General features: G+C 34.9%; 1 protein-coding gene across 5 annotated transcripts; it reads left to right on the top strand.

The window, feature by feature from the left end:
* Positions 1-8,357: 8,357 nt before the first annotated feature.
* On the top strand, positions 8,358-23,469 carry LOC128203009 (GTPase IMAP family member 9-like). Of its 5 annotated transcripts, none has more exons than XM_052904249.1 (10): positions 8,358-8,471; positions 11,249-11,285; positions 11,926-11,948; positions 13,454-13,493; positions 14,239-14,261; positions 15,765-15,804; positions 16,549-16,571; positions 21,725-21,775; positions 22,211-22,353; positions 22,655-23,469. In XM_052904249.1, the coding sequence occupies exons 1-10, from the start codon at positions 8,453-8,455 to the stop codon at positions 23,324-23,326; spliced, it is 1,071 nt and encodes a 356-aa protein (XP_052760209.1). In that variant the 5' UTR covers positions 8,358-8,452; the 3' UTR covers positions 23,327-23,469. The 5 variants fall into 5 exon arrangements, with proteins under 5 accessions (XP_052760209.1, XP_052760208.1, XP_052760205.1 ...); XM_052904248.1 differs by lacking the exon at positions 8,358-8,471 and adding an exon at positions 9,925-9,995; XM_052904245.1 differs by lacking the exons at positions 8,358-8,471; positions 21,725-21,775 and adding an exon at positions 9,925-9,995.
* Positions 23,470-24,546: the final 1,077 nt, after the last annotated feature.

Below are 24,546 nucleotides of genomic sequence, written 5' to 3'. Positions count from 1 at the left end.
CTTAACACTCGCTGTAAAATAAATACAGTGAGCGCATAAGGTTATACAAGACCAAACATGATATGGCATTCACATATTAAACATAAATACTAATTAAAATTTAAAGTAAACATTACCTACTCACAGACATTGACATACGGGATTGTGAAGTCTTGAACTATAGTTTTATAAACGTTGATTTTTCATTGGAAAGTCCAATAGACGTGCATTTTGCTATTTGCGTTCTACTTTTTTCTGATCTTTTTGCTGCACATGGGCCCGACATTTGTAGTGATGCACCAGACATCGACCACTTCGGGCCGAGTTTACACTCACTGACGTCATGTATCACTACGCTCTGCAGTTTGATTAGATGCGGACATTGGAATTACCGAAATACGCCTCATAATCAAACAAATTCATTGTGTTTACATTGATATTAATTCGAAGTATACGAACCTAAATTTTAGAGGAAAATATTGAAAAAATGATGATGTTGTAGGCATTTGTATTTTATTAGATCGAATTCCATGTTCTGAATCATTTACCGAATCACAGATGAATTAAAATTAAAATATGATAATATTTGTAAAAACATACGAATAATATGGTTGTTTTCAGTGTTGGAAACATTCCTTTAATACCAATGGTATTAATTCTGAAAATACCATTCTAAATAAAATAGATATTCATTATTCTGCTGTCGTTTTATTACCATGTCATTTCGTGTCCTTCAAGAAGCTTTTTAACATGTTCCTCCACATGGTTTATTCAATAAAGGAAGCGTTCATTTAATGAGGCATAAGTTTAGTTCTTAGAACGCTGATTTATCATACATACCATTCCCACTTGTACAGTGTTTCTTCTTTTAATCATCTAATGGATGATCTTAATGGAGATGTACATTGAAAGAAGGTTTAAAAAGGCAAATCTTTCCAAGAGGTGAAATGTTCAGTTAATGAGGTGAATTCACATTCTTGGAAAAATATAGCAGATACATTTCTGATAAAGTTAACTATTTGCTTTCTTGTTAAACAATTGTAAAGAAATGCTTAATCCATAGTATCTGGAAAAAATAGATTTTGCTTTCAAATACCTGCTTTAAGAGGCGGAATTAGGTAATGAATTGGACCGATACTGAGTGTGAGTATTAGGTTGCATGTGCGTATAAATACTGTGCGTCTTTCGGCATTTCCAGTTCAGCAAACGACTATTGGCTGACTTTTCCTGCATACAGACCTTATATCAACACAATTGAGGTAGGTCTCGAGATATTCTTTATATAAGTTCAATAATGTTAAGGGTGAATATCAAACGAAATAAGGAGTATGAAACTTTCACGTTTTGTTTTTATCGCAATTTGATTAAAAATAAGTAATTTATAACCAACATTTTCTTAATTTGAAATTGTTTTATGTTCACTCATGTTTAAAGCTGGCCACCTTCAAAAGTAAGGGTTAAACATTGTGTTTTATGGTCTTTTTAAGACGACACTCAAAACATCTAGCGCTTTTTCTCTATTTTAAGACAGACACATTGTCTATACGACTTTCGAACGTTACGATGTGTTAAAACATACTATGAGAGTATAATTTACGACAGTTTTACTGCATGCCATGACTGTGTGTACATATAAAGAAATATCTGATTTATTTTTTTAGAAATTGGACATATGCAGTAGTCACATTTAATGGCTATTGACAGCTACATGACATCTTTTAGTAACGTTCGTTGCTATATTACGACAGCGTATTCCCTTATCTTTTGAAAATGTCTGGTGGCAATTTTGCATCCAATTATTAAGGTCAATTTGAAAGGTATAAAGTCCATATTTTTATAACATGATTGTGAATTTATATCTTTATATGAGATAGTATTAATGTAAAATGTTAACAACCACCTTATATTCGCATCTCAGTTAATTTGGTAACAAAAATAGCAAAATCGAACCTCATTGTGCGCAAATTTAAAATATGGACCAATGTGCTAGTTTGGACGGAAATGTTAATTATTATAAGTGAGTCCGAGGGTGAACAAACAAGTGTAGTTAAATATATTGATAGTTAAATGGGTTGTGTATTGCAATGTTAATAATTCCTGTTTAAATCGATATAAATATGCGTTCCATTACGGCGTCTTTGATAACGTTACCCTCTATAATTATCGACAAAAAAAATCTATGTTAGAAATGAAAGTTTTCCGGTACGGCTTATTTGATTACGCTACGCTTTACAGTTATCGACTAAAATTAACCCTTTAAACGAACGGAGAGTTGTTCATTAGGTCATTTTTCAATACAATAGCCTCTTTAGATTTTTTGGATACAAGTATTTTAAAGTAGTGGAGTTAGAATCCCTAATTAAACTCCAGCAGTTTGTAAGTAATTTTCCCTGGTTAATAAAACATATTTTAGGAAATATCATATGAACATCTATTGAGGTAAACTATCTATCATAGCCCTGTAGAGAAACCACACTCCTTTGAGTACTTACTGAAAAGTACTTATAAACTGGTGTAACAGTTTACGTAGTGTTGTCGTGCAATTGTGTGTACCAGGGTGATGTAAAGCACCCTATGAGCCCCGAACTCCCAACAATAGTTTATAAGTGTCATTAGGGCATTTGAACGGATGGTCCAACAGGTTAGGTATTTCACACTCTTCATTTAAATGATCTTGTTAACTTTCAGGTCCAATACCAAAGCTATAAAGATCTGAACAACACGACCGAAGTCGTAGAGCCTGATTTGTATAAAGCCGTGATGAGGCTAATAGACAGCGTTCCCGCCTGGTGTCGACATTTCTTGACGGTGCTTCTTTCTGTTGCATTTCTACTTGGCGTACCTGGAAATTGTTTGGTAGTTGAGGTCCACTACTATCTTAAGAAAATATCAGTAACAGATTGGATGATATTCGTTTTAGCGTTATCTGATTTGCGTTTGCTACCAATATGTGTGCCCTCGTTTATCATGACTAATCTTGGCATATGGAATATGATATTGTCGTCCTGGATGTGCAAAGTCCATCACACTATTGCGAACATGGCGTAAGTCTCTTCAAACGTTCTGATCGCATTTACAGCACTCGCAAGTATGAGAACAGCTATAGGAAAATTAGATCTGCTTTCATCAAAACATGCATGTTATTTTGGAATAGGCATTATATTCGGGTATCTTGGCTTTTTTCTATTGTCTTAAAATTAACTTAAAACAATGTAAAGGGCCATTGCTATTTCATACCAGAAATGAAAAAAGAATTACAAATGTACGTTTCTATCATATATTTTGTAATCGCGTTTGTATGCAGCGGTACAACACTTGTCAGTTATGCTAAAATTGTTGATTATTTAAGAAATAGGAGAGTTAAAGTAGTACTAAACAATCGATTACCAAAAGTTCCCACAACCGATCTCAAAGTTATATCAACTGGATATAATTCACATTTTGCTCTATATAGTACAATATTACAATAGAAATTCGTTCCACAAAAACAAAATTCGTTTCCACCCGTGAAATTATCAAGTCATAACTCCTCCACGAGGACGAAACTTTGTAACACCTTTTTCGCGATATGAATATAGCAACGTCTTCATGGTAGGCAAACATTTACACACGCACATCATTTTAGGGGATTTGAACGAAGCTATCGGTGTAAAAAAAGGGAAAATAGTTTTACATTGCATGACCTGTTATGTGTTTTAGTAACGTGTACCACCAGGAACCGCAATTTCGGAAGTTTAAATTCGGTAAATGTGAAAATCAGTAGAAACAGGAAGCTAAGTTGGTCATTCAAGCCCAGATTCTTTTGACCGCTCCTATGCTGTATAATATGATATGAGTGTAGCATATTTTGCAATTAATGCATTCTGAAAAGTACCTTCATTGTCTTCGTTGGTGAAAATATTATGGGAATCATCGAGCTATTTTTTGCCCTCAGACATAATGATTACACATGTATATAAAGAAATACAAAGATGTAAGAAAAAGACAGGAGCTAATTTTATCTGTACATTGAACATAGAAATAGTTGACCATTTTAAATACTAAGGTATTCAATTTAACTTCAAATTTACTTTTGATGATGTTGTTAAAAGGTTAAATGAACCAGTCTTAAAGGCATACAATAAACTCTAATCTTTATCTTGCATAGTTAAGCTACATTTCAAAACAAAAAGTTTTTTCATTCTTTAATTGTACTTATTATATCATATGGTTGGGAAGTCAAGTCTTGGAAGTCTATAGTTTTACTTAAGTTGATAAGTCAAAACTTAGCTTTCGTTAACTCACTTACGACAGGTACGCTGTTCTAGGCGAGCTTGCATAATTCCCACTGTCTTTTTTATTTTAAAGAGAGAGAGAGAGAGAGAGAGAGAGAGAGAGAGAGAGAGAGAGAGAGAGAGAGAGAGAGAAGAGAGAGAGAGAGGGGGGGGGGGGCAGAGAGAAAGCTCTTAAAATCTGGTCTAAGGTTATGAGTTCCTCAAACTCTGTTATAATATATGTTTATGATAAAAATGTAAGAGACATTACATTTGTGAATATAAATATTAAAAACAGTTGGGTTAAAACTGTTGAACATCTACTTTATCAACTTGGTTAAAACTTAAATTTTCTTAAATCGTAACTATGAAATAAATTATTTTCAAGTGCTCAAACAACGGCTCGGTGATCAGTATGTTCAAACGTTTTCGATATTTGAATTTACAGCGCAAATTAAAATATTATGTAAAGTTTTAAAGAAAGAAACTCATCTAATTGCTTGATCAAGATTCAGACTGTTGAGTGCCTGTTCCTTACAATAACATAATTAAATAGAGAAGATAAAAAGTATAAACTATGTACTATCAATATCGTAGAATCTGAGTATCACATTTTATGTTTTTGTCCTTAATACATGGACATGAGAAAAATATAACATATACAAAATCGTGTCACACTATTGAAAAATATGTATCTACCTTATATAGTAAAAATGTGTTTAGGACTATCAGGAACCTAGCATAACTTGTATCCTTTGCCATGTTCAAACGAAACGAGGTACTTGCTACCGCTGTCTCTTTATTTGCTTAAATGTTGCATACAGAAACATTTAGATTGTATTAATATATCAATGGTTAAGGCTCTGAGGAACCTGCTTCATCGTTACATTATTAATAATCACACGTCAGTTATTAGATGTGTGTGACCTACGCATAATGTACCAAAAGAGTTTGATGACGTATCTTTCTTTTCCTTTCTGAAATTCTCTATAACGATAAGATATTTTCCTCCTCCGAAATTCGATTCTATTTAGCCATTTCTGAAATCAATCCTCTCTCCAGTACTTGAGTATTGCTGAATGAAAACGTAACACGAAATATTATCTGTATATCTTAAGCAATACTCGTTAATTATAAATATTTCGTTTTTATTTCGTTGCCTGGCATCGGTAATCCTTTGAATATGACCCCCATTGGGATTTCCAACCTCATGAACATTTATATGTAAAATGTAAAGGGTTCATAAACGTGAGAGTTATTATTGATACATAATACAATTAAAATTTCAAATGAATCATTTGTCCAATTCCTGCTGATTCATACAAATTTTCTTTTTTGAGAAAACATACGGGAATAAAGATGTCGACCATGCTACGCTGTGGGAAAAGACCCAGAGGCCCGTCTAATGCAGCCACAACCAAGGCCAGGAAGTCGAGTCGTCTGGCGGCCAAGTCACTCGGGAAGGCGTCACAGACGGCTTCCAATGCACCAATTGCGAGGGCAACGCCGAAAACTCCCCCGCCATTTGCCACAGCGTCATCCGCTACGGTCAGCACGGAGGTTCAATGTCGAGGGCCTTCACATAGATTCGCCAGTTATAGGGCCCTAATTGAAGGTTCTACGCCTATTTCCCGATGAAGATCAGGGAGTCATAATAACAGGTAATGAGTTGCTAGATTTTCAGCCACTTCCAGCAATTTCTGCTGCCCTTCGTGACATTGTCCAAGCTCCTTTTAAAGCCCAAAACATCGCTGGACAATTTGTGAAATTGTCTTTCTTGCCTTATCCCCAGCCCGATATGAAGCCAGAAAACAGCATAGCACTTTATTAAAATATATTTATACCAAAATTACATCTGCTAATTGCTTTCAACTGGGTGGTTAAACTATGTCAAGCAGTTTAGATACCGAATAGCCTTGGATCCATTGAAGTCCTCGTCAGAAATTGTTTATAAACTGTGGATGTAATTTGTCACGTTCGAGCCGACTTCATTTCCTGAGTCTGGCGAATAACCTCGTAGAATATGTTATACATACAACTACAGCAGTTGCACACGCGAATACTGTCAAGACTTACACAAATACATGATATGACAGAACATTTACCCTTCCAGATCCTGTCCTTGTGCCCAGAGAGAGCCTAGATCCACTGTCCAACAGGGTTCGCAAAGGTTCGCTCCTCCCTAGTTCTTCCGGCCGTGCAACCCCGCTTTATTGTCACTCATGCGCCATCTGGGACCTAGCTCATTCTCCACTCGTTATACCCGCCCTTAAACAGTCTCTGTCTCGTGACCCAAATATTACCGATGCCAGTTTTAGTCTGCAGGGTTACACCCAATAGTACTCGCGTACATGATTGAAACGAATTTTTCTGTGTTACGCATGGACGGCCTGTTTAAAATACCACAATGAAGTCCTCTATCGGAATGGGTCCAAAATCTAGTGGTAAATATCGTTTAATCACGAATCTTTCTTACCTATCTGAGCTTAACGTTATCGACGGGATTGATAATGACTTATGTACGGTTAAATATTCGACCATTGATGAAGACTGTTATTATATTTAATTAAGGGCTCGATGCCTAAATTTTGAAAAGGGTTATTATTAAATCCGCATTAAGGTTGCAGCTGCACCGATGCTCTTTCTGAAAAGTTTGCAACATTCCTTTATTGGTCCGTATCTGATGCATGCAACTTACAGTATCTGAATCGGGCGATTTTATTTTCGCGGGACGCCAGGATTCAGATTTTTGTACTATTTTGGTTGATGGGTTCATGTATACTTGTAATCATCTGGGAGTTCCTATCGCGGAGGTAAAATCGGCCTGTCCAACCACTTGTTTAACATTTCTTGGTCTCGAGGTCGACACGATAAATATGACACCTGTTGCAAAAATCTTAAGCTTACAACGGTCAAGTTAAGTCATAAATCAGTAAAAAATCAGATTGCAGGAATAACAATCACTCGCTGGTAAAATGGGCTTTGCACGTCATTTAACAGGCGGCTGTACGATGCAATGATAGGTATCGACAAACCTTCGTTCGTACAACACAGTATTTACATGAAGATTGGATGACGTGGTTAACTCTTCAAGCACATTTCACGGGTTTTGTTTTTCATTCCTTTAAACTTTGGATTTCTAATGATATCAAATAAAATTCAATTTGTGATTCAATTTCACTCAAGATTTAGCAGAACTACCTGTTGGCCCCAGAGGCGGAACAATTTCCGAAGGTTTCACCGGCGGAATTTCTCATACGCATTTTCTCGCCGAAGCTTAAAGACTCTTAGGGCCAGTTTTATTAAACTTCGTACGAAGTCTTTTTAGACCCGAACTTCGTACGAAGTATCTCAGGTCGTTTAGCCGTTTTATAAAATATTTTTCGTACGAACAAGCACCTGTTGTTCGTAGATCTACGAAAATTTCTACAAAAGCTCTTAGGGTGGCGTACGAACTTCGTAGACTGAAAAATGGCCGTCGCCACAACATAAATATTTTAAAGTGGTGATCTGTCATTTATTGTGGGGTATTTTAACAAAACCAACTGCCAATTTCAAGACAGAAGACGATTCTGTGGAATCTGCAACCCGGTGAGTAAATTAGCAAATCGTTACGACGCCGTTTTGACTTATTTTTCAGGGGACGCAACCTCGGTGATCGTATTCGTCGGAAAGTCTTATAATGAACAACACTATAATGCTAAAGAAATGAGCCAGAAAGTACTAACCATAATTTGCTTGAAAAAATGGATAATTGATTTCGATGCAATGTCATTTGTTAGGTTAAAATAAAATAAACTTAGCGTCAGTCTTGTGATGGTTTCTTTGTACATGTGACTTATATCGTGCATTTATTTTCACCTGAGGGATGATTTGGCTTACAGGCTAATTTGTCAGATTTTAAATTCATCGAGATAACATTTCTTGTTGCTCTGCCTGCATCAGCTGCTCAAGGAAGTGTGAGTTTGGGTGAAAATGATTGAGAAGCTTTCCGAATCACCATTAATACACTTTAAATTTCGCGATAGCCATAATGACTGTCATAGGTTTATTGTCGATCAATAACGCCACTGAATTTGAGAAGCCTAGCTCGGCACGCGTAATTGTCTTTCTTGTCTCACAACGGTCATGTAATCATATAGGTTAAGTTTACTTTTGCTGTGAACAAGTTAATATCACGGACTTATCATATATTTGCTTGAATACTTATTTCAATTGAAATGTTTTCCGTATTTAAAGGTATGCGACATTTTTATTGATGACTTTTGTTTTAAAAAAGAACCTTTACACGCTTTGCTCTCGTAAAGAATAATATCTTCATGTGTTTTATATAGATTACCTATATATATCGATCAATAAGTTTTGTAAAGGCTTTGTTAACGGCAATTGGTGTAGTGAAATGAATCGAGGCATTGAAGGCCTGTGAATATGTTAACAATCAGTTTAAGCATACCACAGAGAAAAATGTATTTTAAACTTTAAACAAATGATAATTAGTTTTTGGACATTTATGGAAACTTCCTGTTGATAATGAATCAACATAAGGAGGAAAAGGACAGTATTCTCGATGTGTGTGTGTATCATGTTTAAGTTAATATTAATATATATTCATTATACGTTAACATAAACTTAATTGAACGTTGGTTAGTCGCAAACATTTATAATTATTCACCTAACTAGATCTGAGTAAATGTATTAATAGTTTGTAGCGTCCCTGCTAATAACTCATGTTCTCCTCGCACAGAGGAGTTTAAGGTCAAGTCGGCATTTTTTGCCTCAACGCCATTGTCGTAAATTCTTCATACAGTTATTCTCAACAATTATACAACGATCGAACATAGCTCCATATTATCCTTAATGCAAAGTATGGCCCCTGACTGACATAGGAACTTTAGTAACTTCTAACGAAGTGTAATACCGACAAACACATATTCGCGTAAACTTAATTTGTTTTACATTATTATCAAAATAATAAATCGCTATGAATTGCCTAAAAGGACAATATTAAACATTGACCCATAAATAGCGTTGTACCAAAATAAATAGTATTATCGGAATCAACATCAAACCTTAACACATGCTATTATCTAGACATTTGTATGTTTATTTTGTTTGTTGCCTCACCAGAGCACGAAGTGATCGGTCTTTGTCCGTCCATAAGTCCGTCCGTCCGTTTGTCCGCCCACCTGCCCGTTCGTGCGTCCGTCCGTCCGTCCGTCCGTCAACAATTGCTTAAATAAATCTCCTCTGAAACTACCAGTCCAAATTCAATGAATCTTTACAGGAAGCTTCCTTCGGTGGCCCTCTACAAAAATACAACAAGGTGTCAGGATTGAAAAACAACAACAACAGCAGCAACAACAGCAACAACAACAAAATGTCTGACTAACTGTTTTGCTTTAAAAATATCATCTGAAACTACCACATCGAATTTTTAAAACTTTACAAAAAGCTTCCCTGTGTAACCCTCTACAAAAATACAATAATAGGGTCACGATTGATCATAAACAACAACAACAACAACAAAATGCCCAACTCTTGTTTTCCTTAAATAAAAACATCTTCTCTAAAACTACCACTCCAAAATCAATGAAACTTTACAGGAAGCTTCATTGGGAAACCTTCTTCAAAATACATGAAGGGGTCACGATTAATCAACAACAACAACAATCTTGTCAACTTCTTGTTTTGATTTAAAAATATCTCCTCTAAAACTACTATTTTTATTGATGCTTTATCTCAGAGTGTTGGCCCTTTGCTTAGGTGAGTATTTAAGGGCCATCATGTCCCTCTTGTTCTTTGCTTTCTTGTTTAAAAAAAGGTTATTACAAAGAAATAGCATTTTTGGTATTAATATATTTTCTTAACAAACACTAATATGTTTTTTTTATATAATTATTATTATGATGCTTGTCCTTTCAATTAAATACTAAACAAAAACTATCTCAGTATTTAATGCCTATCTACAATACTCAAATTCAAACAAATTATTACACTATTTGCATATAGATCAAAAACGCATATTTGTAGGATAAACAGGACTTTCTTTTTTTTATCAAAACCATACAGTTAAAGCATGAATAAGAAAAAGGGAACGTGTGTGTGTGATTGTATGAGCATTAAAATGTGGACGATACACATTTGCGAAAATGTTAAGCTTAGTTAAAAGATGTGTAGTACTGTGTAACGGACCCCTAGCAATATTTTTGCATGCACTCAAAGGCTGTACACGATTAATTGTTTGATTAGATAAACAAACAAATTTCTCAATCGTCATGTTCTAGAGTTTGGAATGCATGATCATAAAAGAAACTGTGGTCATGAAACATAGTTACACATCTACACAAAACCGAAACTAACTCTTCTAACAATGATGCTAGTTTTCATCTTGTTGTGTGGTCTTTATTGTTATTTGTAATATTATTATTCATACATAGAAAAAACATGTAGATTTGCTACGTCAAGAACTAACAAGCATTTGCCTGCAATATACTTACTGAACCTTCTGTTTTAGAATACTTACACAAAGTTTTGTCTTAAAATATCTTTATTCAGACTCTTAAGCGTCTAACATTTATGAGCACTATATATGACTTCTCTAACGAATTGGATAATAAGAGGCTTGTTGTTTATAGTTTGGGGCGCCATGCTGCTATAAATTCCTTATACAATTATACTCAGACCAAAGAAAACTATTACAATATTGCAAGCAGCAGTAACTTAAAAGAATATGTTCCCCTTTCAGTGTTTGTTTCCACGTGTTTTATACAATTCATTGATTGTCGATTTCATAAACTATCAAGTCTTGTAAGATTGTGACTATATACTCGGACAGATGTTTAAAATTTAACAAGATTTGTATCGTGCGCAATTGATACTAGCTACGACAAATACTTTCAAATGTGTTCAGATTCGGGCACCAAACCAGAAATGGTAAACGAATTCGATATCAATTCATATCGCCAAATATCTTTCGAACGTTAATACAAAAATGTTTACTTAATAACATTTTTCAGGAAAAGAACAGGTAAATCGGGGCGGGGAAGTACCTGGGTAGGTATTTATGTTTATATCATCTTTTTTTACTTCACAGCTTAGCTTTGTCATGTTCCTCTTCAAATAGATCTAACCAGAATCAAACCAGAACTTACCAGTATCAATACGTTAGGAAATTTGTTTAGCAGAAATAGTGTCACTTGACGTTTAAGATAAAGTTATTTCTAGTTCTTCCCAAGCAAGAATTGTTTATACGACGACGGTGATAAAAGGACTATAACAATACTTTTTTCAGAATTGTTTATCATTCAAAATCAGACAAACTAACAAATGAAGGAAACAGAGTTTTTCTAAGTTGTCAAGCTCATTGCTTTCTAAAACACGTTTTACATAATCGGCATGCAGTTAATATTACAGATTTAATACTTGCTAGTTGAAATTTTAGGCCAATAACAAATAATATAAAGATAAAAAAATATGCATTCTGCATCAATGATATGTTGTTTAAAAAGCCTATTTATACTTTCTGGCTTTACCATAAACTCTATATTGTACCAAAGAAAAGGTTTTCTTAACAGCATGATTACAACATTTTTGTTGAAATATACCAAGTGTCCCTACATATATTCATTTTGTGTCTTGAAGCATGTAAATGGTATCGGAATACACAATAGTTATGATTTGTCTCTTGTTTCAGGCGCAGACCGCAAACACTGGAAGGTAACGTTCTATGTATTTGCATTTGTTAAATTCAGTTTATAAGAAATACCATTTTGAAGCTCACCTACGCATAAACTATACTCAAGAATTAATTAAACTCAAATTGTATGCCAGTCGTCTGTGGCCGGTCTCTCGAACCCAATCCTATTAAAAGTAAAATTATATAAAAACTATAAATGAAGCGTATTTCAACAGATGTAATTAAATCTGTGCTTCCGATAAAGCGATATTTCTTTGATTATAAAAATTAAACTGTTATGGAGTTGTTCAGGTGTTTTGCTGTTTATGAAATTGGATATTCTATAAATGTTGATTTATTGCCGTCATTAGGATGACAGTGCATATTGTCAACCTGGGGTGAATATTGTCGACCGATTCAAAACCATGTTTGGCAGTATTTCCCAAAAGTTACAAATATGCACTTTAACTCTAATAGGCAGTCAATATCTATTTCATTGTATTCAACAAAACCAGTTTTATGAATTCAGTGTGTTAGTAGTTGATAAATCTGATTGATAGTCAAAATATTGCAAAGCATTTAAAATATATGTAATATAAAAGTGAAGAAATAAAAGTCGTAAATTAATGTGTGTAGTACTGTATAACGGACCCCTAGCAATATTTTTGCATGCACTCAAAGGCAATAGACGATAAGTTGTTTGATTAAATATATATAAATGTAGTAGCTACCGTCATGTTTTAGTGTTTTAAATGCATGATCGTTGAAAAGAACTATGGTAATGAAACATCGTGTGTGTTAAATGCGTAACCGCTTTTAGAAAGGTTTAAGTATCCGATATCTAAACAAATCGAAATTGACTAAACTGACTCCTCTAATAATGACGCTAGTTTTCATCCAGTTGTATTAGTTTTAAAGCGGCAAAAATTGGTCTTAAGTGTAGTTTGTAATATTGTTATTCATACGTAGAAACTCACATTTAGTTTCACTACGTCAAGAATTAAGAAGCATTTGCCTGAAAGAAAGTTACTCAACACTCTGTTTTAAAATACTTATGCAAAGTTTTGTCTTAAGGTGACTTTATTCAGACCCTAAGCGCCTAACATTTATAAGCATAAATATATTACTTCTCTAACGAAATGGATAATAAGAGTCTTATTGTTTATAGTTTGGGGCGTCAGGCTATAAATTCCTTATACTATTATACCCAGACCAAGGGAGACTAACACAAAATTGCAAGCAGAAGCTACTTAAAAGAATATGTTCCCTTTTCAGTGCTTGTTTCCACTTGTTTTAATACAAATGATTAGTTGTCGATTAAATAAACGATCAAGACGTATAAGAGTGTGACCATATACTCTGACAGATGTTTAAAATTAAACAAGATTTGTATCGTGCGAAATTGATACTAGCTACGACAAATCTTTCAAATGTGTTCAGATTTGGGCACCAAACCATTAATGGCAAACGAATTCGATATCAATTCATATCGCCATATATCTTTTGAGCGTAAATGCAAGAATGTTTACTTAATAACGTTTTTCAGGAAAAGAAAAGGCAAATCGGGGCGGCGGGGAAGTACCTGGGTAGGTATTTATGTTAATAGTATCTTTGAACTTGACAGCTAAACCATGTTCCTCTCTAAATAGATCGGACCAGATCTTACCAGTATCAATACGTTAGGAAATTTGTTAAGCAGAAATAGTGTCACTCGTTTAAGTGAAAGTTAAAACAAGAGCATCGCAATCGTTTCATTATCTTTTACATGAGCAAATATAAATGTCAGTCCTGTATAGACATTTACAGATTTGCCTTTTGTCGCTGATACCAATTGTACAAGTATGATAATCGTTAACGTTCTAGTTATTACCAAGCTAGATTAGTCTACTCGACGACGGTGATAATAGGGCTATAACAATACTTTTCCGAATTGTTTATCGTTCAAAAGCAGATAAACTAACTAAGGAAGGAAACAGGGTTTGTTTAAGCTAAAAAGCTTTTTTTTTCTGAGACATGTTTTACAGAATCGGCATGCAGTTAATATTACAGATTTAATACTTGCTAGTTGAAATTTTAGGCCAATAACAAATAATATAAAGATAAAAAAATATGCATTCTGCATCATTATTATGTTGTTTATAAAGCCTATTTATACTTTCTGGCTTTACCATAAGCTCTATATTGTACCAAAGAAAAAGTTTTCTAAACAGCATGATTACAACATTTTTTGGTTGAAATATACCAAGTGTCCCTACATATATTCATTTTGTGTCTTGAAGCATGTAAATGGTATCGGAATACACAATAGTTATGATTTGTCTCTTGTTTCAGGCGCAGACCGCAAACACTGGAAGGTAACGTTCTATGTATTTGCATTTGTTAAATTCAGTTTATAAGAAATACCATTTTGAAGCTCACCTACGCATAAACTATACTCAAGAATTAATTAAACTCAAATTGTATGCCAGTCGTCTGTGGCCGGTCTCTCGAACCCAATCCTTTTAAAAGTAAAATTATATAAAAACTATAAATGAAGCGTATTTCAACAGATGTAATTAAATTTGTGCTTCCGATAAAGCGATATTTCTTTGATTATAAAAATTAAACTGTTATGGAGTTGTTCAGGTATTTTGCTGTTTAAGAAATTGGATATTCTATAAATGTTGATTCATTGCCGTCTTTAGGATGACAGTGCATATTGTCAACCTGGGGTGGATATTGTCGACCGAGTCAAAACCATGTTTGGCAGTATTTCCCAAAAGTTACAAATATGCACTGTAACTCTAATAGGCAGTCAATATCTATTTCATTGTATTCAACAAAACCAGTTTTATGAATTCAGTGTGTTAGTAGTTGATAAATCTGATTGATAGTCAAAATATTGCAAAGCATTTAAAATATATGTAATATAAAAGTGAAGAAATAAAAGTCGTAAATTAAGGTGTGTAGTACTGTATAACGGACCCCTAGCAATATTTTTGCATGCACTCAAAGGCAATAGACGATAAGTTGTTTGATTAAATATATATAAATGTAGCTACCGTCATGTTTTTGTGTTTTAAATGCATGATCGTTGAAAAGAACTGTGGTCATGACACATCGTGTGTGTTAAATGCGTAACCGCTTTTAGAAAAGTTTTAAGTATCCGATATCTAAACAAATCGAAATTGACTAAACTGACTCCTCTAATAATGACGCTAGTTTTCATCCAGTTGTATTAGTTTTAAAGCGGCAAAAATTGGTCTTAAGTGTAGTTTGTAATATTGTTATTCATACGTAGAAACATACATTTAGTTTCACTACGTCAAGAATTAAGAAGCATTTGCCTGAAAGAAAGTTACTGAACACTCTGTTTTAGAATACTTATGCAAAGTTTTGTCTTAAGGTGACTTTATTCAGACCCTAAGCGCCTAACATTTATAAGCATAAATATATTACTTCTCTAACGAAATGGATAATAAGAGTCTTATTGTTTATAGTTTGGGGCGTCAGGCTATAAATTCCTTATACTATTATACCCAGACCAAGGGAGACTAATACAAAATTGCAAGCAGAAGCTACTTAAAAGAATATGTTCCCTTTTCAGTGCTTGTTTCCACTTGTTTTAATACAAATGATTAGTTGTCGATTTAATAAACGATCAAGACGTATAAGAGTGTGACCATGTACTCTGACAGATGTTTAAAATTAAACAAGATTTGTATCGTGCGAAATTGATACTAGCTACGACAAATCTTTCAAATGTGTTCAGATTCGGGCACCAAACCATTAATGGCAAACGAATTCGATATCAATTCATATCGCCATATATCTTTTGAGCGTAAATGCAAGAATGTTTACTTAATAACGTTTTTCAGGAAAAGAAAAGGCAAATCGGGGCGGCGGGGAAGTACCTGGGTAGGTATTTATGTTAATAGTATCTTTGAACTTGACAGCTAAACCATATTCCTCTCTAAATAGATCGGACCAGATCTTACCAGTATCAATACGTTAGGAAATTTGTTAAGCAAAAATAGTGTCACTCGTTTAAGTGAAAGTTAAAACAAGAGCATCGCAATCGTTTCATTATCTTTTACATGAGCAAATATAAATGTCAGTCCTGTATAGACATTTACAGATTTGCCTTTTGTCGCTGATACCAATTGTACAAGTATGATAATCGTTAACGTTCTAGTTATTACCAAGCTAGATTAGTCTACTCGACGACGGTGATAATAGGGCTATAACAATACTTTTCCGAATTGTTTATCGTTCAAAAGCAGATAAACTAACAAAGGAAGGAAACAGGGTTTGTTTAAGCTAAAAAGCTTATTTTTTTCCGAAAAACGTTTTACAGAATCGACATGCAGTTAATATTACAGATTTAATTATTTCTAGGTGAAATTTTAAGCAAATTACAAAAGATTCAAGGATCAAAAATTGATATCCTGCATCAGTGATTTGTTGTTTTAAAAGCGTATGTATAATTTCTGGCTTTACCATCAATTCTATATTGTACCAAAGAAAATGTTTCATTTAAGGCATGATTACAACAGTATTTGTTGAAATATACCAAGTCTCCAAACATATATTCTTTTAGCGTCTTGTAGCGTGTAAATTGTATCGGAAGACACAATAGTTATGATTCGTCTTTTGTTTCAGGCGCAGACCGCAAGCACTAGAAGGTAACGCTCTATGTATTTGCATTTGTTAAATTCAGCGTCTAAGCTCTACTTAAATACTCATCTTAATAAAAAGAAACAAGTCAAAATGCTTTCATCCGACGTGTTATTGTAATACCGGCATGGTCGAGATACAAATAGTTATGTATACATGTATATATGTGTTATGCAGAAATATATATAAACAACAATTGAGCCAGTTACCAAGCAAAACAATATATTCAGCTGTGACTCGAATCGCCCACGCAAAACCAGAGATAAAAATGGCCTTTTTGAAAAAGTCACTCTGGAAACGTGTGCCCGTTTGTCCCTTTTGCCGGTAAAAGGTTTCAAGTCACCATGTCGGGCCTCACTTGCTGAATATGTTAACAATATGACTTGATAAACTGACTATTTGACAAAAACAATTATTGTTTAAATGTTTTGTATCAAAAATACATCAATAAAAATATTGCTTTATTTTAATTTATATAATTTGATGTGCACTGTAAGCAATCGTCCGGTAGAATGAACAATATCCAATATCTTTCCTGCACGAAAACCTCATGCATACAACTAATCTTTATATTACTGTACCGCATAAGACAATGTTTTCTTCGCTATTCTACGAAACGCTTGAAAATTCAAGACTTAGCTCTACTTAAATACTCATCTTAATAAAACGAAACAAGACAAAATGCTTTCATTCGACGTGTTATTGTAGAAAATAAAAAGAACGGGCTGAGAAATATGATTTTAAGTACGTTTTGCAGCTCTTTTACAATTCCAAAACTCGAGACACTTCCAGTCTCTTTTCAACAGAATCTGCAATATAGACATCTTTGCTTGAATCGCATTTCCAGCGGCCATGCCTCTTTAAACAACGATCAGAAACCCCAGAGTTTGCTGCCCTTGTGGCGCCACCTGAGCGTAAAGAGTGCAAGCCTAACTCAAACGTGCCGGCGACTTCTCTTAGCCGACCGACCAAACACTCTCGAGCCCTAGTGTAACTAAGTGCTTTATTTCTTGTATATCAGTTTACAATTTGTTTTTGATCGAAAACAAGGTCGAAAAAGGAAATTGTCCGAAAACGTGTTCTGTCCAGATAATTTCAAATACTTCTCTAACAAAAGATAAGGACAAGCGGCAGAATTCCCTTTACAAATTACTATTTCTTACCAAATCTGTATTGGTCAGGTTTACTTTTTCTTAATTTAAAGGAAAAATATGAATCAAAGGATTTTATATCAGTACATCTCAAATTGCTAATTTCATCGTAACGTAAAAATCGAGCATATGATACAACTATCATACATAAATCTCTGACAACAAGTAAATCACTTACATGCGAATATATGTTACAAAGCTGAATTAACATTTCTGAAGTAACTGGCTCTTTCTTAACTACAGGTTTTGAACACGATCGTTTAGCAGTCTCTAACAGATTCTTTACAAACATATTTTCTGTAGGATCCGATAAATTTCGTATGTTATGCGCCCACTTAATTGCATAAACAGTAGAAGAAATAACACTAGTTGAACACTTTTTATCAATCAAATCTGTCAGGTAAAGTGCCACATATATAGGCGAAGCTGGTAAAGCCGATCCGCTTTGTGGCACAATAAATTGTTCCCACTTCTTGAAATACGAAAAATACTTCACATTTGTATTGTCACTTTTACTTTGTGTCATCATGGTAGCCATCTTCTTGGACAAGTCCATAAACCGGCTATTGTCTGCCTCCCCGGCGCGAACTTCCGCCTCTATGGCTTGTTCGATCCGTAGGCCTGAAGATATCATAAACAAATCAAAATCTGCATTTCAATGCTACAAAGCCGAATTTAAGCGGCCTTCCATCAAATATGCCGTTTCTACCTCGGCCTGATGACGTCAAAACTCCGGGCTGAAAAATCTCAATGCTAGTAACAAAGCAAAGGCCAAAAAGGCGCACTTTTCCATATTGGAACCATCAGTGTACATTTACATTTTTCTTTCTCAATTTTTCGAATACATTTGCATATAAATGCGGGAGGCGGAACAAGCCAGTTTATATCATTCGACCAAATATGTGCAAAAGCATCAACACCGGAAGTACCCGGACACCAGTACCTAGAATTAAAGCATAAGCACTTTGCATTATAGTCTGTAGCGAATCTATCGCAAGTGTGTGGGCCCCACAACTCGTCCAGCGATCTGAAAATCCAATTACAAATAGACCAGTCGTCACAGTCGCCATTTTTACTTAACGTATATGCTTGAACATTGTCACAGCGTGGTACCCATTTGGTTTTAAGATCAATGTCTTTTTCTTGGCAAACCTCGTTAATGGACAAAGCAATTTTATGCATATATGGCTTTTTACTGCCGTTAGAAATTATTTGTACAACATTTTTGTTGTCGGTGTTAACAAGATCTGCACTTCCTTCCAGCATTTTATTTTCACTACGTACCACACGATGAACAGCCTCTAGCTCACGCCAGGTAGAACTCAAAATAGCTTCTTCTTCTGACCAAGAACCTACTACTTCACTGTTCTCGTAGCCCTCAATATAACCACCATAGCCTGTAGAGCTAGCATCGCAGTAAACCTGCACACTATCGACTACATCGGATACTGCTATACTAGCAACATTTAGACATTTTAAATGTTTCTTCCACAACAAGAGCTCATCTAGAGCTTTACTCGTCACTATAACGGGAGCCTTCCAGCTCGCTCTTAACAATATGCAGTCATATAAAGACCGGGTTCGAACCTTACAGCAGTGCCTACAGCACTTTTCATTGACACAATCTGGCCAACTAATTGTGCCAATCTAAGGGCAGGAATTAAAACGCCTCCAGCGACAACAAGATTAATAATCTCGTTTAACAAAACCAAAGCTCTCTCGAGCCTTTCGTCTGTAACATAAATCTCACCTTTTTCCATATCCCAGCGATAACCAAGCCAAACAAGCGTCTGACAAGGAGCCCAGTGACATTTTTCATCAGCTATCAAGAAACCAAAGTTTACCAAATCCGAGTGTATATACTCACTAGCCTGCAACGCTCTTACCAACTGTTGTTCACCTCCAAGACCATCATCTAAAAACATTATTACCTTGTAACCCATGGCTCTCCATTTGCTAACAACAGCTCGCAAACATTTGGAAAAAATATACCCAGCTGTGCTCAGTCCGAAAGCTAAGACATTGTAAACAAAGTAACGATCTTTTCCTTGAAAATGCCATGCAAAACCCAGATATATGCTATGTTCTGTAAAAATTTGGATATGGTGGTAAGCCGACTTTAAATCAAAAGTGAAAATAAAATCCCCTTTCTCTAACATTGTTTTTGCAACTTCTTGATTTTCAAAGCAAAATTTGAATTTGTACAAATGCTGATTAATATGCCTACAGTCCAATACAAAACGAGCTTTACCATTTTTGCCATATGCTACCGTAAGCGGGTTCACCACGTGCGGGACGTCTGTCACTTCACTTATACATTCCTTAGCTAAAAGCTTGCTTATTTCAGAATTAACGAAACTTACGTTGTCCCTGGCAGATTTGTTATTACCCAAAAGGACCCTATCTGGAATGTCCTTGAATGGAATCTTATATCCGTTTCGGATAACATCTAAAACATGATCATTTGCTCCTGCCTGAGCCCAATGTGCGTAACAGGATTTTAATCTACCAACTGGAGTTTCAGTACCAGAACTTACTGTTTTGCCTGAACTTGTTTCACTAATTAGCACGCTTTTACAAGCTGAATCAGTATTTGAACATATATGTTCGCCAGAGCGCTAAGAGAGCAAAGCAAAGTGCTACTAATCTGATTAGTATTATCCGGCACCGCTGCCTGGGCCGCCCCGGAACGAGCCCCGGTGTGGTCGCAACGCCAATGCCCGGGCATGCCGCACTGGAAGCAAACGCCTGGACGCCTGGGAACCGGAAGTGACTGCGACACTGGCGGAGAAGGAGCCGTGGAATACGGGTTGAAACGCCTAGAACGAACCCGACGCTCCTCTCGGATCTTGCGGTCTGCCTTGAGCTGCGCTTTGTATATTTTCTTTTCGTCGTCAGAATCTTCGGCGAGAGGGTGCACTTCATACTCCTGAACCACTTTCCAGCCATGCTCAGAACTGTCAGCCAATTTTACCAACTTTTGCCTATGTTTGAGTAAGTCTATACCTTCTACAATCTGTTCACGCGCTTTCAGAAATGCCTCTTCCGGTTGGGTTGAGGTGACATCTTGTAGACTAGAGCCCGCCTCCTGGAGTTTCTCAAGCACGTGCGCGTTAGCCTTGAACTGAGCCTCATTTCTTTTTTTCTTAAACACATAATTATTGCTGGTTGACAAAGAATGTTGAATTTGCGTACTTAAATCCCTCTGTGTACTATTAATTCTTTGTTCAAAAGACGAAAATTTATCGTCGATTAGTTGTTCAATGCTCGTTTGATATCAAAGCGTAACACATTCTACTAAATAATTGTCTTGAGATTTGTTACAGAAAAGAACTCTTTTGTTCCAATCTGGTATTCAGTCCCTTTAAGAATTATTTGAAGAATTGTAATGCCTGTCGTCGTGGGCCGATCTCTGGAACTCAATTAAAAAACGAAATGATATAGAAACTATAAATGTAGCATATTTCAACAGATTTTATTAAATTTGTGCTTCCGATAAAGCAATATTCAAGCGATTTACAAATTAAACTGTTATGGAGTTTTTAAGGTGTTTTACTGTTCAAGAAATTGGATGTTATATAATGTTGATTCACTGCCTTCTTTAGGATGATAGTGCATATTGTTAACCGGAGGTAAATATTGTCGCCCGAGGCAAAACCATGTTTGACAGTATTTTCCAAAGGTTAAATGAATGCAGTGTCACCCTCAAGGCAGTCAATATCTTTTTTTTTGTATTCATCAAAATGTTATAGTCAAAATATTACAAAGCGTATTCATATATGTTATTAAGAAGTGAAGTATAAAAAGTCTTTATCTTGAATGTTATCACTACATTATAGAAATTATAGAAAATCGGATAGCTAACTTACGAGTTATAAAGTGTGACCATGTTGTCCATCTTACGTAACCGCCATTGGCTACGAAATACAATATTGCTTTGCATAGAATTAAATATAAATTGTTCAAAGTATATTTTACAATGATGTTATGAAATATATATGTGTTGATAGTGGCGTCCAACAGTGGTACTTCAGTTGACTTTCCTTATGGCTGCGGCAATGGTAACTACCTAAACCGTTCATTTTCTAAATGTAAACGGAGTAAAAGAAACACAATTGAATATTCTAAACAAGTGTTGGCTCTAACAATGATTTTTACGTTAACTGACCATCGCAGAGTACGCACTTATGTAAAGCGGTAATAACAGAGCTGTTATGTCTGCCGAGATTCATGCATGGGAGAAATATTGGGTTGGAAATCGGGCTTGAAGATTTACAGGACATTTTTTGTTACTTAACAGTGGTTTTTATGTTTCACTGAAGTCGATTTAGATTCAAGTAAAACTGTGTTGATCGCACGTCCGATGGTTCAATCCAGTTAATAGATGTATCAGTAACATTTAATTTGTACTTTTTTTAGTGAAATGTCTTTACCTAACTTATCACGAGTTGATATTTTAAGTATATCCTCTGACGATATATACATAAATTAAACAGATATACGCTTGGTGCTTGTCGGTAAAACGGGAGATGGAAAAAGTGCAACAGGCAACTCTATTTTGGGACTGCAAAAGGGACATGATAATTGTTTCGTGGAGAGACTGAGTTCCAAGTCAGTAACAAGACATGTTGAACGAAAGGTAAGGTTTTTAAGAAATATTTTTAAGGCATATCTCGTTGCCAGGAAATCGGTTAAAATGTATCAATTTTGTCTCACCTACACATAAAAAATATGTTACTATTTAACTTGTTGAGTAAACTTCTCTCATGCCCTTTATATATGTTATAACGGTCAATATTCATAAAGCATAATTTGTTTTTATATAAAGTATTAGATGTATTTTTTCAATAGCTGCAGAAATCACTCGTTAGGTTTTTTTCTTAAATTATGTTATGTACTTGGTATAACCTTTTAACCTTGTTCTGTCTTTTTCTGTTTAGACAGGGATACGTTTTGGAAGACGAATAGAAGTTATTGATTGTCCCGGCTTTTGTGACACGCAATTTACACACGATCAAATCTTCGATGAAATCATTAAAGTCATAGGTCTTTCCTTGCCTGGAATCACAGCAATAGGTTGTGTGATGCGGCCCGATCATTTTACTCCTGACAAAGTTAAATTAGTTGAACATTTCTTAAAAATATTTGGAGACAATGTTGAAAAATTCGCTTTTATCATTTTAACACACAGTGATAACGACAAGTCCGCTGCAGAATACCTTCGGGATAGCCATAAAGAATTTGAAAAATATATTTGCAAAGGGGACATTGTGTGTATTGACAATGCGAGACAAGATGTACAGAAGGATCTCCAAGTACGTCGTATCATTGATGAGTTAGATAAAATTGAACAGAAAAATGGAAACACTTATTGTAAAAACAAACTGTTTAAAGACGTAACTCGTTTTGCTTTGGAAAGCATCCCGGTCCAAAATCCTGAGAGTACTGATGAACAAAGGCTGGAAATATTTAAAGAAAACATCTCACCTGGTGTTGGTACGCACTTTTTGGCTCTTCGGAAACATGTCAAAAATAATCAAATTGCATTCACTTCTGCATTCGCACCTGCTTTTGCAGTTGGCATGTCATTTAAAAGATGCACCATTTTGTAAACGACATTAATAACTTCTCAAATATTGACAAGGTGAAATGTGCAGCCAAAGAAGGACATTTTTACACATAAAACTTTAATAAAAGCATAATTAGCTACAGTGAATTTCATTGATGATTTTTTACACAAAAAAAATGATTATAAACCGAGTTTATGAACATATTATATGTAATTTTATATAATAAACCATATCCTAAAACTTCTTGAGCAATTTAAGACATGTTATGTGCATATTTTATTGTCCCAATGCTATTTTGGCCGCCTGTTTGTGAATAATTTAGGATTCTATGCATTTTCTCAATATCTTGTTTAGTCTGTTTTCGGATTCGAACCGAACGTTAAAAGTACTCGCGAATGTTTTTTTTTTTTTTTTTTTTTTGTAAAATGAACATTTTGTTTGACGAAAAAGTGTCACACAAATCATTATGAGTGTTAAAACTAAAATACCAAAATCTTGAATCCCACATCAAATGTCCAAATTATCTCAAATATCTTCTTTGTAGACCACAATTAGCGTTAACAACGCTAATAACAACTTATTTACAGCTAAGTTGTAGCGTAAATTGTCGTTGGAAACTATCACTTGGTCTCTCATTAATAATGTATTGTTAACAGGTCAAAATGTATAGTACCACGTTTGTTGTTGCCCCGATGGCCTTGCGATTTAGGCGTCATTAACCTTTGTTTTGAAAATACTGACGTCGGTCCCACTTGCACCAAATACTTCTTGTTAAAATAACTGTGTTTTTCTGCATTCTCGACATCAAAGAGAAAGATAATAAAAATATAAGTCTTTTCAGATGCATTACCAGGAAAACAAATGTTTCATACAAAAACATTAGCGAGTACCTTTGAACAGGCAATTGCGATAGAGATAGATCATACTTTCACCAAATGTACCAAAACTTTTGTTTATGTGGCTATACAAGATACAAGAATCTTTATTTTAAGGGTATGGCTTAACAAAACACATTAGCTCAATGAGCTATTTTCTGACATGAATTACAGACATACATAACATATCAAATAAAATAACAATGAGCTTGTGACCTGGAAATAAAAGTATGTATGTTAAAATGACACATATTGGAACATGCATACAAATACAATAGGAAAATAGGAATAGAGCATCAAAAACAGTAATAACACCAACAAGTTTTCCCGGCTGTACGGCCAGTCCATACGCACACAGTACCAATAGTTGATATACCACTGTAAAAT

The sequence above is a fragment of the Mya arenaria genome, chromosome 9, assembly GCF_026914265.1.
Source record: "Mya arenaria isolate MELC-2E11 chromosome 9, ASM2691426v1".
In the NCBI taxonomy this organism is placed as follows: domain Eukaryota; kingdom Metazoa; phylum Mollusca; class Bivalvia; order Myida; family Myidae; genus Mya; species Mya arenaria.
Note: the sequence above shows the minus strand (reverse complement) of the source record. Positions and strands in the feature narration are given on the sequence as shown.